Source organism: Schistocerca serialis, chromosome 1, assembly GCF_023864345.2.
Source record: "Schistocerca serialis cubense isolate TAMUIC-IGC-003099 chromosome 1, iqSchSeri2.2, whole genome shotgun sequence".
In the NCBI taxonomy this organism is placed as follows: domain Eukaryota; kingdom Metazoa; phylum Arthropoda; class Insecta; order Orthoptera; family Acrididae; genus Schistocerca; species Schistocerca serialis.
The window spans coordinates 242,439,397-242,456,576 of NC_064638.1; the positions used below are offsets into that span (position 1 = coordinate 242,439,397).

At 42.6% G+C, this 17,180-nt stretch overlaps 1 protein-coding gene across 1 annotated transcript in view; it reads right to left on the reverse strand.

The window, feature by feature from the left end:
• LOC126463402 (uncharacterized) overlaps positions 1 to 17,180 on the reverse strand; it is a 137,660-nt gene that overhangs the window by 98,609 nt on the left and 21,871 nt on the right. The window contains exon 2 of the mRNA XM_050096158.1: positions 12,477 to 12,749. Coding sequence (XP_049952115.1) covers positions 12,477 to 12,749 — 273 coding nt within the window. The remainder of the gene's footprint in view (positions 1 to 12,476; positions 12,750 to 17,180) is intronic.

Here is a 17,180-nt window from a genome sequence, read left to right on the forward strand (position 1 = left end):
GTTAGATAGCCAAGGTTCACTCACAAACGCAATGTCACGGGCAAGTGATATTCGCTAGGGACCACAGCTCATGCACCGGGAAGATGCATATCACAAACTGCCCCAAGACAAACTGGTTACGCCACGAAAATTGTAGTGAAATTTTTGTTAATTCCATACGATATCACTGCCCTACTCATCAGTGATTCGAAAGCTTTTGCAAGACGTGCGAGCAGCATAAGGGAACATGCTAAACGAAAGAAAAGTTCTCGGCTTTTTTTGCGATTTGGCAAGAAATCATCTTATTGTTAAGAGCCACCAAAGAGTTATGACACATGGGTCCCGGGCTTAAACTTCTTCATTGACGTAATGAAGCAGTTAAATATATCACCACAAGGAATGAATCTACTAATAGTAACATATGTAATGAGATTAATTTATTCAAGAAGAAACTCTGTCAGATTATAAGACTGAATCGTAAACGAAACTGTCATTTTTCCAAGGACTCTCATCATTGCATCAATTACCTCCAGACACACCTTGTGTAATTTACCCCCAAAAATTTGAGCAACTTTTGCTTTATGGCGGGGAAAAAAGAGAGGAAGCGAAAGGTTATCTACAAGTATTCCAGAAAACAGACTACATTTATTGGGAGTTACAGAGAGATGAAAGGAAGACAGTAGTTGCGAAGTGTGTCAAACAGGATTGCAGCTAGGGTTAGCACATTTTTTTGTGCAAATAAAGTGTATTGGTTGTTAAAGGTAGGAAGAAAAAGTTCATTGTATCAAAATAAAGTATTATTTATTTTGCTTAACTATTTTTACTGCTTTTAGTAGTATTTAATAACAAATAACTGTCATTGCTAAACAGCTTTTGCGGTATCTTTGCAGTCTACGTTTAAGTTAAGATAAATAATTCTTTCATTTGATATCAGATTCATAGATGCTTTGTTTCTTTCATCCCACCTCTTACCACTTATCACAGAAAAAACTCTCTCTGTAAATGCAGCAGTGGTGGGAATTGACAATAGATATGAAATTAATTTGTGAAATCATCATATGTCCTATCAAATATTCGTTGCCACTTTTGTGCAGTGGATAATTCTGCAAAATCTCGAGGAATATATATTTCGTCATTCAATTTGTTTAACAATACTGTTTACCCATAGAGAAATACATATTTAAATCAGTTTTTTCAACTGCATTGTCAAAATAGTCAAATTCAATATTCTTTTTTTAATGTTTATTGTTTAGTGTAAATAACCAGTTGTGTCACTAAAATCTAACCATTTATTTAGCTACTCTAAACAATTAATAAAAAATTTCTGTGAATTTTGCTAGACAGTTCCGATTCAAGCTTTTTTTTGCCCACTTCATATCCAATGAATATATCTTGATTTCTTTTGGTTAATCCAGTTTGTCTTCCAGACATTTTACAGTTTACTAAAAAAAATTCAAAAAAATGGCTACAAAAATGCTGGTAAATACCAGTCAAACCATTGCAAGTTAAACCTCAATAAGTATTTCAAAGTCAATGGACTGTTTTTTGTTAAGCTATAAAAATAACTTCTTGTGTCTTTCAAATTTATTAATAATGTATCTACACAGAATAATTGAGAGACTCGCCTTGTTCCCACATAGCGTTTCTGGTCATGAAAGTCACCATTCACTGATTCTTCTTCTTTTTGTCAATCTTCTCTTTTTTACAGCAGAGTTGGAAAAATGAGTGTAAATTTTCGAAATTACAGTCTCTGTAATATGATAAAAAAAGGTCATGTCATGTCTCATGCAGTTATGCAACTATGTGCATGATAATTTCCCTTAATCAAGTCTGGTACCAAATATCTCATATTTTTACAGAAGGAATGGTTAACACTAAAATCTACGTCTCTGTTGTCAGCACTTAGCCCAGATACAATATGAAAAGGTAATTTTCGTTTTTCCATTAAGTTTTGAACCGCTTTAAATGTTTCATAAGTATATTCACTCTATTTGCACAAAGATGTGTAACTTTTTATTGGTATTTTTGGCTGTAAAATATTTGCTGCAGATGGAAACAGTTTTATGTTTTTATTCTTAGAAGCATCAGTCTGTGAGCACTGAAATAAACTGTCGATATTTAGATGAGGTAATGCATTTCAAGTAGCATATAGCTCCAACACCTCTGTAACTACAGCCTCCATTTTGGTTCTAGCCAGACGAATACTTGAAACTGTACTTGAGTTAACATAAATAATTGCATTTTGTTTTGCAATACAGTCAAAACTGTTGTAGGGAGAATTCTATAGTGTGATATGTTAAGGTAGTTCAGCTAAATGGACATTTTCTGGATCACTGCAAGATGAGATTTTAGAGGTGGATACAGAAGCAAAGTTCAGAAATTTCCCAAGCAGTCCAGATTTTTTTTTTTTTTTTAATTTCTGATTTAGATTTATGATGGTTTGTTTACAGATGTTGCTTAACCTGAAGGTAACAAGACTAAACCGTTTACCTCACCTATCACCAGCCACGAGGTCACTCAACCATCATAACCATAATAAATCATTCATACACGAATGCACCGCACATGCACACACAAAAGAGTTTTCAGTTCACCTGCCGTATTCCAGCTGAAGCACTTAGAAACGTAACGCCACATAATTTCCATTTTTCATTGTATTCATTTCGTGCAACGTTAGTTAACCAGTCACGATTTTCGATTCCGCATTGGCTTTTATAGTGTTGCAATAGTTTTATTTTCAGTACCACCCGATCAGTCTTTCCGACGCATTTTTTCGGTGTAATATATTCGGTATCTATATCATCCATTTACACGTTGTCCGCCCCAGTAGCTGAGTGGTCAGCGTGACGGATTGCCGTCCTCTGGGCCCGGGTTCGATTCCCGGCTGGGTCGGAGATTTTCTCCGTTCAGGGACTGGGTGTTGTGTTGTGTTCATCATCATTTCATCCCCATCCGGCGTGCAGGTCACCCAATGTGGCGCCGAATGTAATAAGACCTGCGATATGGCGGCCGGACCTGCCCCGCGAGGGGCCTCCCGGCCAATGACGCCAAACGCTCATTTCCATTTACACGTTCAAGATTACGGTTTGTTTCTGTACATGTAATAATCACTTTACTAAATTTGCCATTATCCATGATTCACTATCACATGAAGCTATAGAACCAAATAATCGATCTTTATCGTACTCAATCCGCCTCACGCAAAAAGAGGAACACGTAATACAACGTTTTGCCACGTTACAATACTGCTACAACTGTTAGATCGCTGCGGTTGGTTTCTTTTTCACGTGGAACTCTGACATTGACAATGTTGACATTTAAGTCTAGGTTTCGTTCAAAACCGAGTACCCAGTTCATGATTCCGTAACTCAGTCTGTCCGTTACACACAAAATTACGATCAACGTTTGTTGTCTGTTAATGATATACGTTAAATGACTCCTTTAAAAAGTCAAAATATATCAAATTAAGTATTTCCACATACTTTATTGTTATCATACAGCATAGAGAACGACTGCCGAAGTTAACGTACAGTACTTTGTAATGAAGTACAGGTGGCAACCGTAGTTGTACCCTATTTTCCAAATTATTCACTCTGACACTGAGCAAGCAGTAAAGGAAACCAATGAGGAATCTGGAACAGGAATTGTGGTTTAATGAGAAGAAACGAAAACTAAGTTTGCCAATGACATTGTAATTCTCTCAGCGACAGTGAACGACTTGTGAAATCAGTTGAACGGAATGGATGCTGTCTTAAAAAGAGAATACAAAATAATCATCAACATCAGCAAAACTAAAGTAATGGCATGTTTTCGAATACAGTTATTGCTGACCTGCACTGCGCAAAACGTAGAATACAAAACACATTCTGTTGAGCTGACCCCATTTTTACAAGAACTGAAGTGGGTGCAACGGAGGTGAGCGCACACTGCTGCTACCTCACAGGAACCATGTAAAATTTGAGAGTTTGCTCTTCCCAACAGTGCGTTGGTCACGTATATATCTCAAATAACATAATAGTTCTGATTTTTTTGAAAATCGGATGCTTCTTTTTGATACACCCTGTATTGTGTTACTGTGCAGTGCGCTTCAGGCACCGGTATTGTTGCGGGTGCACTACTCTACAACTACATCTACACTCCGAGAGCAAACTTGTGGTGTGTGGGGAAGGTTACTTTTTGTGCCACTGCCACTCCCCAACCTTTCCTGTTCCAGTCGAATTAGTTCGTAGGAAGAACAATCGTCGGTAATACTCTCTGTGGGCTTTATGAGAGACATACGTAGGACAAAGCAAAATGTTAGTTGACTCTTCTAGGAACCTACGTCTCGGAACTTTAATAATCAAAAATAATTTGATTCAGAACGCTGCTCTTCCACTGTCTGCCACTGGCGTTAGTTGATCCTCTCTGTAACGCTTTCATGCTTAATAAATAAATCTACAACGTAATGCGCCTCTCTTCATTGGATCTTCTCTATTTCCTCTACCAATCTGTCCTGGTACGGATCCCAGACTGACGAACAGCATTCAAGTATTGGTCAAACGAGTATTTTGTAATATTGTAAGTAGGCTGTTTAGGTTTTTTTATTGGTAACGCCACCTCTGTATGAAAATCACTAGCTGTGCTGTGTGCAGTCTGTGGCTGCTTTGCATTGTTGTAATACTCGCCATTGTAGTGTTAGGCAGCTGGATGTGAACAGCGCGTAGCATTGCGCAGTTGGAGGTGAGCCGCCAGCAGTGTTGGATGTGGGGAGAGAGATGGCGGAGTTTTGTAATTTGTCATGAACTGCTACATATATTATGACTATTAAGGTAAATACATTGTTTGTTCTCTATTAATATCTTTCATTTGCTAACTATCCCTATCAGTAGTTAGTGCCTTCCCTAGTTTGAATCTTTTATTTAGCTGGCAGTAGTGGCGCTCGCTGTATTGCAGTAGCTTGAGTAGCGAAGATTTTTGTGAGGTAAGTGATTTGTGAGAGGTATAGTTTAATGTTAGTCAGGGCCATTCTTTTGTAGGGATTTTTGAAAGTCAGATTGCGTTGCGCTAACAAAATATTGTGTGTCAGTTTAAGCACAGTCATTTGTAATTGTTCTAAGGGGACGTTTCATATGGCGACCTATATTCTCCGCAAGACTCTTCGATGGTGAATGTGCATCTGCACAATCGCAACAGATGGCTGCTGGCCAACTCTACAAGGACTACAGTGGGTCTGCACCTCTGGTGGCCCACCAATACCATTATCTCTACAAAGACTCCAGTGGGTCTGCTCTGTGATGACCTACCTACCAATATTCTTCAAAACGTCGAATGACTCTGCTGTGGGTTTGCTCTGCTGTAGCCCATTACCTGTGTGCATGTCGAGAGTCAGCGCTGTCTTTCCGTTGGAAGGACAACACTACTTCTTCAAGACTGCATGGAAATCCACTACTTCTGTGTGCAATTTCTTTTACTAATGAGACTTTGTGAAAAAAAACCTGTAATTACTATTATGATGAATGATCAAGACTGTCTTAATGGACTGTGACAAAATTTTAGCTTTTGACCAACATTGTATCAATAAGTGTGTGCATTTGATTTCTTTGTTATTGTAATTATGAAACATTTTTTCAAATCTGTATTGGCCACTGCCCAAACCAATTTGTAAAATTTTTTGTGGGGAGCATGGGGGCTAATGTAAGTAGGCTGTTTAGGTTTTTTTATTGGTAACGCCACCTCTGTATGAAAATCATTGGCTGTGCTGTGTGCAGTCTGTGGCTGCTTTGCATTGTTGTAATACTCGCCATTGCAGTGTTAGGCAGCTGGATGTGAACAGCGCGTAGCGTTGCGCAGTTGGAGGTGAGCCGCCAGCAGTGGTGGATGTGGGGAGAGAGATGGCGGAGTTTTGTAATTTGTCACGAACTGCTACATATATTATGACTATTAAGGTAAATACATTGTTTGTTCTCTATTAATATCTTTCATTTGCTAACTATCCCTATCAGTAGTTAGTGCCTTCCCTAGTTTGAATCTTTTATTTAGCTGGCAGTAGTGGCGCTCGCTGTATTGCAGTAGCTTGAGTAGCGAAGATTTTTGTGAGGTAAGTGATTTGTGAAAGGTATAGTTTAATGTTAGTCAGGGCCATTCTTTTGTAGGGATTTTTGAAAGTCAGATTGCGTTGCGCTAACAAAATATTGTGTGTCAGTTTAAGCACAGTCATTTGTAATTGTTCTAAGGGGACGTTTCATATGGCGACCTATATTCTCCGCAAGACTCTTCGATGGTAAATGTGCATCTGCACAATCGCAACAGATGGCTGCTGGCCAACTCTACAAGGACTACAGTGGGTCTGCACCTCTGGTGGCCCACCAATACCATTATCTCTACAAAGACTCCAGTGGGTCTGCTCTGTGATGACCTACCTACCAATATTCTTCAAAACGTCGAATGACTCTGCTGTGGGTTTGCTCTGCTGTAGCCCATTACCTGTGTGCATGTCGAGAGTCAGCGCTGTCTTTCCGTTGGAAGGACAACACTACTTCTTCAAGACTGCATGGAAATCCACTACTTCTGTGTGCAATTTCTTTTACTAATGAGACTTTGTGAAAAAAAACCTGTAATTACTATTATGATGAATGATCAAGACTGTCTTAATGGACTGTGACAAAATTTTAGCTTTTGACCAACATTGTATCAATAAGTGTGTGCATTTGATTTCTTTGTTATTGTAATTATGAAACATTTTTTCAAATCTGTATTGGCCACTGCCCAAACCAATTTGTAAAATTTTTTGTGGGGAGCATGGGGGCTAATGTAAGTAGGCTGTTTAGGTTTTTTTATTGGTAACGCCACCTCTGTATGAAAATCATTGGCTGTGCTGTGTGCAGTCTGTGGCTGCTTTGCATTGTTGTAATACTCGCCATTGCAGTGTTAGGCAGCTGGATGTGAACAGCGCGTAGCGTTGCGCAGTTGGAGGTGAGCCGCCAGCAGTGGTGGATGTGGGGAGAGAGATGGCGGAGTTTTGTAATTTGTCATGAACTGCTACATACACTCCTGGAAATGGAAAAAAGAACACATTGACACCGGTGTGTCAGACCCACCATACTTGCTCCGGACACTGCGAGAGGGCTGTACAAGCAACGATCACACGCACGGCACAGCGGACACACCAGGAACCGCGGTGTTGGCCGTCGAATGGCGCTAGCTGCGCAGCATTTGTGCACCGCCGCCGTCAGTGTCAGCCAGTTTCCCGTGGCATACGGAGCTCCATCGCAGTCTTTAACACTGGTAGCATGCCGCGACAGCGTGGACGTGAACCGTATGTGCAGTTGACGGACTTTGAGCGAGGGCGTATAGTGGGCATGCGGGAGGCCGGGTGGACGTACCGCCGAATTGCTCAACACTTGGGGCGTGCGGTCTCCACAGTACATCGATGTTGTCGCCAGTGGTCGGCGGAAGGTGCACGTGCCCGTCGACCTGGGACCGGACCGCAGCGACGCACGGATGCACGCCAAGGCCGTAGGATCCTACGCAGTGCCGTAGGGGACCGCACCGCCACTTCCCAGCAAATTAGGGACACTGTTGCTCCTGGGGTATCGGCGAGGACCATTCGCAACCGTTTCCATGAAGCTGGGCTACGGTCCCGCACACCGTTAGGCCGTCTTCCGCTCACGCCCCAACATCGTGCAGCCCGCCTCCAGTGGTGTCGTGACAGGCGTGAATGGAGGGACGAATGGAGACGTGTCGTCTTCAGCGATGAGAGTCGCTTCTGCCTTGGTGCCAATGATGGTCGTATGCGTGTTTGGCGCCGTGCAGGTGAGCGTCACAATCAGGACTGCATACGACCGAGGCACACAGGGCCAACACCCGGCATCATGGTGTGGGGAGCGATCTCCTACACTGGCCGTACACCACTGGTGATCGTCGAGGGGACACTGAATAGTGCACGGTACATCCAAACCGTCATCGAACCCATCGTTCTACCATTCCTAGACCGGCAAGGGAACTTGCTGTTCCAACAGGACAATGCACGTCCGCATGTATCCCGTGCCACCCAACGTGCTCTAGAATGTGTAAGTCAACTACCCTGGCCAGCAAGATCTCCGGATCTGTCCCCCATTGAGCATGTTTGGGACTGGATGAAGCGTCGTCTCACGCGGTCTGCACGTCCAGCACGAACGCTGGTCCAACTGAGGCGCCAGGTGGAAATGGCATGGCAAGCCGTTCCACAGGACTACATCCAGCATCTCTACGATCGTCTCCATGGGAGAATAGCAGCCTGCATTGCTGCGAAAGGTGGATATACACTGTACTAGTGCCGACATTGTGCATGCTCTGTTGCCTGTGTCTATGTGCCTGTGGTTCTGTCAGTGTGATCATGTGATGTATCTGACCCCAGGAATGTGTCAATAAAATTTCCCCTTCCTGGGACAATGAATTCACGGTGTTCTTATTTCAATTTCCAGGAGTGTATACAGGGTGGTCCCGAATTCATGGTACAAACTTTAATGGTAGGTGCAGGACATTGTAACAAGGATATATTGTATAGGAATGTATAGTCCCAGGTGACGCGGTGAGGCGTAAACAGGGGAAATAACGGCCGAAAGGAAAACGAAAGATTTTATTGAAATCGTTGTTGACAAGTGTCATGTTTACAGTAAGTGTTCAAAATTGCGTCCACCATGAGCGATACATGCTTGACAGCGTCGGTGCAGCGATTGGCGTACACGTTCAAAGATGCCTGGTATTTCACGCACACCTGCAGCAGCTACAGATATGCGAGCAACGAGATCCTCATCTGAGTCAACTGGAGTCTCATAAACAAGACTCTTAAGATGTCCCCATAAAAAGTAATCGAGGCAAGAGAAATCAGGAGATCGGGGTGGCCAAGGGACTGGTCCACCACGCCCAATCCATCTAGCACCAAACGTGGCATTCAGGTAATTCCGTACAGCAGTGCTGAAGTGTGCTGGCGCTCCATCGTGCTGAAACCACATGCGGTTACGAATGGCGAGCGGAACATCTTGCAGCAGTTCTGGTAACACTTCTTGCAGAAAAATAAGATAGCTTTCGCCACAGAGTCGCGTGGGTAGTAAGTATGGCCCAATCAAAAAGTCGTTCACAATACCAGCCCACACATTAATACCGAAACGTTGTTGATACGCATGTGGACGCGTTGCATGTGGATTATCTGTTGCCCACACATGGGAATTGTGCGCATTAAAGACACCCTCGCGTGAAAATGTCGCTTCATCTGTAAATAGCACATGACCTACGAAATCCGGCTGCAACGCACATTGCTGCAACAACCACTGGCAGAAGTTCACGCGAAGAGGATAATCTGCCGGATTCAATGCTTGTACTTTTTGAAAATGGAAGGGGTGTAAGCGATTTTCATTTAACACTCTGCATACAGTCTGATGACTCACATGTACGTCACGCGCAACAGTTCTTGTGCTTGACTCGGGTCTATCAGCCACTATGTTCAAGATGCGTTCTTCCAGTCTTGGAGTGCGTACAGCTCTTAATCGACCAGCGTCATGTCTGTTGACGTCGAACGTACCTGTTTCACAAAGTTGACGATGTAACCGTTGAAAAATTCTATGATCCGGCATTCGTCGATTAGGATACTCCGCGCGATACATTCGTAACGCAGCTCTGGCGTTACCATTTGCACGGCCGTACATGTAATGCATGTCTGCTTTTTCTGCATACGTAAAGTCACCCATCGTCTACGGCAGCACAATTGTGAATGGCGCTTGTCCCTACTGCGATACATCATGTTCATCTACTGCCCTCTACCGGCAGTGACACCAACCGATCACTCCATTTCTCTTTCCCCTGTTTACGCCTCACCGCGTCACCTGCGACTATACATTCCTATACAATAAATCCTTGTTACAATGTCCTGTACCTACCATTAAAGTTTGTACCATGAATTCGGGACCACCCTGTATTATGACTATTAAGGTAAATACATTGTTTGTTCTCTATTAATATCTTTCATTTGCTAACTATCCCTATCAGTAGTTAGTGCCTTCCCTAGTTTGAATCTTTTATTTAGCTGGCAGTAGTGGCGCTCGCTGTATTGCAGTAGCTAGAGTAGCGAAGATTTTTGTGAGGTAAGTGATTTGTGAAAGGTATAGTTTAATGTTAGTCAGGGCCATTCTTTTGTAGGGATTTTTGAAAGTCAGATTGCGTTGCGCTAACAAAATATTGTGTGTCAGTTTAAGCACAGTCATTTGTAATTGTTCTAAGGGGACGTTTCAATATACTTCCTTCGTTGATGATTTTCATTTCCTGAAGCTTCTTCCACTGAATCTCAGTCTGGCATCTGCCTTACTCGTGATTGAGTTTATGCGATGGTTCTGTTTCAGACTGCTCCGTACACATATTGCAAGGTAGTAGTAACTGCTCCGCCGGCCGAAGTGGCCGTGCGGTTAAAGGCGCTGCAGTCTGGAACCGCAAGACCGCTACGGTCGCAGGTTCGAATCCTGCCTCGGGCATGGATGTTTGTGATGTCCTTAGGTTAGTTAGGTTTAACTAGTTCTAAGTTCTAGGGGACTCATGACCTCAGCAGTTGAGTCCCATAGTGCTCAGAGCCATTTGAACCAGTAACTGCTCCCTGTGATTGTTTTACAACCGTGGCAATCACGCAATAAAGAGTATTTCTATCTATATATTCACAATACGTTACATTTGGTTATGTTCAGAGTCAACTGCGACTTCCTGCACCAAGAATCGATCTCTGTAGGTCTTCCCGCATTTCGCTGCAATTTTCTACCGCGTCGGCTTCTCTGTATACAACAGTATCATCCGCTGAAAGCCTCATGGAACTTCCAACGGTATCTGCTAGTTCATTTATATTACGGTGACCCACTAAAATGTCCCAGCACAAATACCTTTGGAACAACAATAGATACTGAAAACCGATTTTCATGAGTATGAGTGTAAGGCAAGTACTCATGAAAGTAAATTGTATGAGACGTTCTAAAACGTAAACAAATATAAGTTTCAACACAAACTTATGTTTTTTTTGAAAGGACACCCGCTAATATTTCTTATGCAATCAATAAGATGAAAGATCACAAAAGGAATGGGGTTTGTTTCATCACAATGCGTCAGCTACACCCCAACAAAGTGCAAAGTGAAGTTGACGCTTAAACAAAATGCGCCGCTATTGCACATCCCGAGATGCAAGCGTCATCCCCACATTTCAGTATTTGTGGCAGGGAACCTTATTATTTCTTTCGGCCTTCGTGATAACAGTAGAAGTAAGATTACTTACGTCAGTCTTATCGCGATTATGAGCAACGTGTGGTTCCGCTTGCATCTCGTGATGTGCGATAGCGGCGCGTTTCATTTATTTGAAATGTCAACTTCACTTTGCAATTTCTCAGGATGTAATTGACGTATTGTCATGCAACCAACGCCATTCTTTTTGAGTTTTCATGTTATTGACTGAGTAAGAAATAATACGGAGTGTGTATCTAAAAAACAAATGTTTTTGTTGAAACTAATATATACTTAAGTTTCAGAATGTCTCATAGCATTTATTTTCATGATCCCAGTGTAAGTAGTTTTTCAATATCTATTTTTTGTTATAGAGGTATTTGTGCTGAAACGTTTCAGTGGGCTGTTCTATATATTGTGGTCCTATAATACTCCCCTGGCGCACGCCCGAAGTAACTTTTACGTCTAAAGTCTTCTCTCCGTTCAGAATGACATGTTGTGATCTGTTTGCTAGAAACTCTTCATTCCAATCACGCAGTTCGTCTGGTCTTCCGTAGGCTCGTATTTCGTTCATTAGGCAACGTGCAGAACTGTAGCGAATGCTTTCCGGCAAGCAAGGAACACGGCATCTACCTGGGCACCTGAATCTACTGCTTTCTGCGTCTCATGGGCCAACAGAGCGAGCTGGGTTTCACAAAGTCGTTTGCGGGACCCATGTTGATTCCTACAGAGGAGATTTTAGGCCTCCAGAAAAACGGGGCCGGCCGCTGTGGACAGTCGGTTCTAGGTGCTACAGTCTGGAACCGCGTGACCGCTACGGTGTGTGTGATGTCCTTAAGTTAGTGAGGTTTAAGTAGTTCTAAGTTCTAAGGGGCTGATGACCTCAGATGATAAGTCCCATAGTGCTCATAGCCATTTGAACCATTTTGAAAACGGGTATGAGCTGTGGTTTTTTTCAATCATCAGGAACACTTCGCTCTTGCAAAGACCTATGGTCTTTGAGAGATGTTTTAAGATGGGTCTCTGAGAAACTCTGGCTTCAGGAAATGCACTCTCATTTGATTCAGCAAATGCACTCTCATTCGAAAATTTTCTATCTGTGTAAAACTATTTGCAGCAATAGACAATTTGCTCGCAGCCTGCGCTGCTGTCGGTTCATTTCATCCGACGTTAGTCACACTACGTTTGTGATGCTTTAGGAGGGCTGCGGAATAGTTTACCGCCAGCGTTCAGCACATACAGGCGCGTCTGTCGGGGGTGAGCAGGATGCACGCCAGACCACGGCGTACCTGCCTGTCTCTGCTGGCGCAGCCCCTGAGGTTGGGGCTCGCATGTAATGCGCGCTATGCTGCGGTCCGCCCCCATCCTGGTCCCTTCAGGCCGGCCCCGAGGTGCAGTAGCGTCGACACGCACTGCCAGGCCCGACTGGAGGTATAGAAGACAGCCGGGAGTCCTGTTCCCACAGTCCAGACTGCCTGCTGCAAAAAGCTCGACGTCAGGTGCGGACCAGGGATCTCCCAATAGATTTGTTGTCACTCTCATTTTTAACTGGCCAATAATACCTAGAATTTAAATAATATCAATAAAATACATAAAAAATTATAATAATCTTTATACTCGTAATTAAAAATGTAAATGTTCGTTTGTACAAAATCGTAAATCTCCGAAAGTTCTTCACCAATTGCTTTGAAATTTTGACGCAACGTTTTATTCGAATATGCGCGTGTTTTAGTATACGTTTTTAATATATATGTATATAAAGGGTGGTCCATCGATAGTGACCGGGCCAAATATCTCACGAAATAAGCATCAAACGAAAAAACTACAAAGAACGAAACTCGTCTAGCTTGAAGGGGGAAACCAGATGGCGCTATGGTTGGCCCGCTAGATGGCGCTGCCATAGGTCAAACGGATATCAACTGCGTTTTTTTTTTAAGTGGGAACCCCATTATTATTACATATTCGTGTAGTACGTAAAGAAATATGAATGTTTTTGTTGGACCACTTTTTTCGTTTTGTGACAGTTGACGCTGTAATAGTCACAAACGTGTAAGTACGTGGTATCACGTAACATTCCGCCAGTGCGGACGGTATTTGCTTCGTGCTACATTACCCGTGTCAAAATGGACAGTTTACCAATTGCGGGAAAGGTCGATATTGTGTTCATGTATGGCTATTGTGATCAAAATGCCCAACGGGCGTGTGCCATGTATGCTGCTCGGTATCCTGGACGACATCATCCAAGTGTCCGGACCGTTCGCCGGATAGTTACGTTATTTAAGGAAACGGGAAGTGTTCAGCCACATGTGAAATGTAAACCACGACCTGCAACAAATGATGATGCCCAAGTAGGTATTTTAGCTGCTGTCGCGGCTATTCCGCAAATCAGTAGCAGAGAAATTGCGTGAGAATCGGGAATCTCAAAAACGTCGGTGTTGAGAATGCTACATCAACATCAGTTGCACCCGTACCATATTTCTATGCATCAGGAATTGCATGGCGACGACTTTGAACGTCGTGCACAGTTCTGTCACTGGGCACAAGAGAAATTACGGGACGATGATAGATTTTTTGGCCGGCCGTGTGGCTGAGCGGTTCTAGGAGCTACAGTCTGGAACCGCGCGACCGCTACGGTCGCAGGTTCGAATCCTGCCTCGGGCATGGGTGTGTGTGATGTCCTTAGGTTAGTTAGGTTTAAGTAGTTCTAAGTTCTAGGGGACTGATGACCTCAGAAGTTAAGTCCCATAGTGCTCAGAGCCATTTTTGATAGATTTTTTGCACGCGTTCTATTTAGTGACGAAGCATCATTCACCAACAGCGGTAACGTAAACCGGCATAATATGCACTATTGGGCAACGGAAAATCCACGATGGCTGCGACAAGTGGAACATCAGCGACCTTGGTGAGGCAATATGAGAGGAAGGATTATTGGCCCCATTTTATTGATGGCAATCTAAATGATGCAATGTATGCTGATTTCCTACGTAATGTTCTACCAATGTTACTACAAGATGTTTCACTGTATGACAGAATGGCGATGTACTTCCAACATGATGGATGTCCGGCACATAGCTCGCGTGCGGTTGAAGCAGTAATGAGTAGCGTATTTCATGACATGTGGATTGGTCGTCGAAGCATGGCCCGTACGTTCACCGGATCTGACTTCCCCGGATTTCTTTCTGTGGGGAAAATTGAAGGATATTTGCTATCGTGATCCACCGACAACGCCTGACAACATGCGCCAGCACATTGTCAATGCTGTTGAGAGGAATGTCGTTACACGTATTGCCAAATGCTTGAGGTTGACGGACATCATTTTGAGCATTTATTGCATTAATGTGGTATTTACAAGCAATCACGCTGTAAAAGCATGCCTTCTCAGAAATGATAAGTTCACAAAGGTACATGTATCACATTGGAACAACCGATATAAAATGTTCAAAGGTACCTACGTTCTGTATTTTAATTTTAAAAACCTACCTGTTACCAACTGTTCTTCTAAAATTGTGAGCCATGTGTTTGTGACTATTACAGCGCCATCTATCACAAAGCGAAAAAAGTGGTCCAATTAAAACATTCATATTTCTTTACGTGCTACACGAATATGTAATAAAAAAAGGGGGTTCCTGTTTAAAAAACGCAGTTGATATCCGTTTGACCTATAGCAGCGTCATCTAGCGAGCCAAACATAGCGCCATCTGGTTTCCCCCTTCAAGCTAGACAAGTTCTTTGTAGTTTTTTCGTTTGACGCTTATTTCGTGAGATATTTGGCCCGGTCACGATCAATGGACCACCCTGTGTAAAGAAATAAATATCTAATATATAAATGGGAATAGAATGTGGAGACGAGGTGATGAACAGAGAGGGAGGGAGAGAGAGGGGGCAGTAGGAGATGGAAAGAGAGGAGGGAGAAGATGGACAGAGAAAGGGGAGAGGATGTGATTGACAGAGGGAGGTGGGAGGAGGAAGAGGTGGACAAACAAAGGGGAGGAGCACATAGACAGAGGTGGGGGGGGGGGGGGGGGAGTAGGAGTTTATGACCTATATCTAACTCCCATTCATGCTAGAAATTGTAATTGAAATTTGTGGTAAAGACTATGGGACCAAACTGCTGAGGTCATCGGTCCCTAGACTTACGCACTACTTAATCTAACATAAACTAACTTACGCTAAGAACAACACACACACACCCATGCCCAAGGGAGGACTCGAACCTCCGACGGGGAGAGCCGCGCGAACAGTAACAAGACGCCATAGATCGCACGGCTATCCCGCGCCTACGTGTTACAAATGTGTGCTTTCTGTTTTCATTCTTTTCCATTTAACGATACTGAGCTTTAGCAACGCGTAGCCGAAAACAGCTGGTATTACGTAAAAAGATAGATATATGATTCGATACACAGAGATTTCCTCCTTAAAACCTTGAAGGAACTTGCAGTAGATAAGGGAAACTCTGGAAACAGTTATACAAACTCTTACAAACACAGCATCCGAAGTTAAATTACCTTGTAACAATTCTTGTCCCTTCGCGTTTATATCAAGAGCCAGACAAGGAGAGAGTTTCTCGCCATAATTATTCAATAGTGTGCTGGAAAAAGTTATAAGAGGATGGAAAACAGAGGAAGAAAAAAAGTTAATAACTACATGAATTTGGGTAGATCGAGAGAAGCAATAAATTGTTTGGTTTTCGCAAACAGTAATAGTAGAGAATACGAAGAAGAGACAAGAAATTCCGAAGGAAACAATTATCGTTTGAAAAGACGGTATAATGGCCAGTGAAAGAAACTCATCAAGAATTCTAAAAACCGGATATAGTAACATCACGAAAACAAACAAGTTTAATTATCTAGGTGAAAATATAAACATAAAAGAAGGAATTACAATTAGAACGGAAAAAATTAAAAGGTCTTACGTAACAATGAGGTACCAGTACTATAAAAAATGTCTTTTTAGATGTGTTAAATTATAAGACAGTTCTAAACCCAGAAGTTCTCTACAGATCATAAACACTTCGTTTATTTGGATGCAAAATAACATCAGAAGAGCCGGCCGGAGTGGCCGAGCGGTTCAAGGCGCTACAGTCTGGAGCCGCGCGACAGCTACGGTCGCAGGTTCGAATCCTGCCTCGGGCATGGATGTGTGTGATGTCCTTAGGTTAGTTAGGTTTAAGTAGTTCTAAGTTCTAGGGGACTGATGACCTCAGATGTTAAATCCCATAGTGCTCAGAGCCATTTTTTGACATCAGAAGATTTGAAAAAGATAGAAAGAAGAATCTTGCAAAAACTATTATGTCCAATCAAGAATGAAGATTGTAAATGGATTCTGAGACCAAGTAAGGGATCATCCTCATTCTGCCCTAGAATGACAGATGAGATCAGGAAAATGCGCGTTGGGCTCTAAGGTCGTCTAGCGGGAATGAAGGAAGATAGATTAGTAAAGATGACCAACGCATTTTCCAAAGAAGGGAAGGACACAAAGTAAAAGAGTGGGGAAGGAGGACAAAAAAAGACATAGAAGAAATGCCGGTTGAATAGAAAACGTTACTCAGCAGAGACAAATTTAGACTATAAGTCAAGCAATTGAATGGTTTTCAGGAAGATAAAGCAAACAGTAAAACAACAGGAGTCAAATCCTGATGTGAGAGGAAAAGAGCTCATTCTGAGAAAATGAAACATTTTTGGAGGAGGTTGAAGGAAAACAGAAATAAAAAGTTATCTTGACGTGGATCTTAGATAGCCCAAACAAAATAAAAAAAACTATTTACAGTAGTGCTTAGTGCATTAGTGGCATATTTTTTAAGAAACTACAATACAGAGGCATACAGCATACGAAACACATTCGTCCGAAAGTTTGAGAAGCACATGTATCATTCAAGTGATTTAAGAACTATAAAGCAACAAACTCTCAGATTCTCCTAATAGAGTAACTGATGAGAAGTATCCGGGCACCGCTGCGTAATGCGGAATTAAGCACTAGATGTCACGAGGAACGGG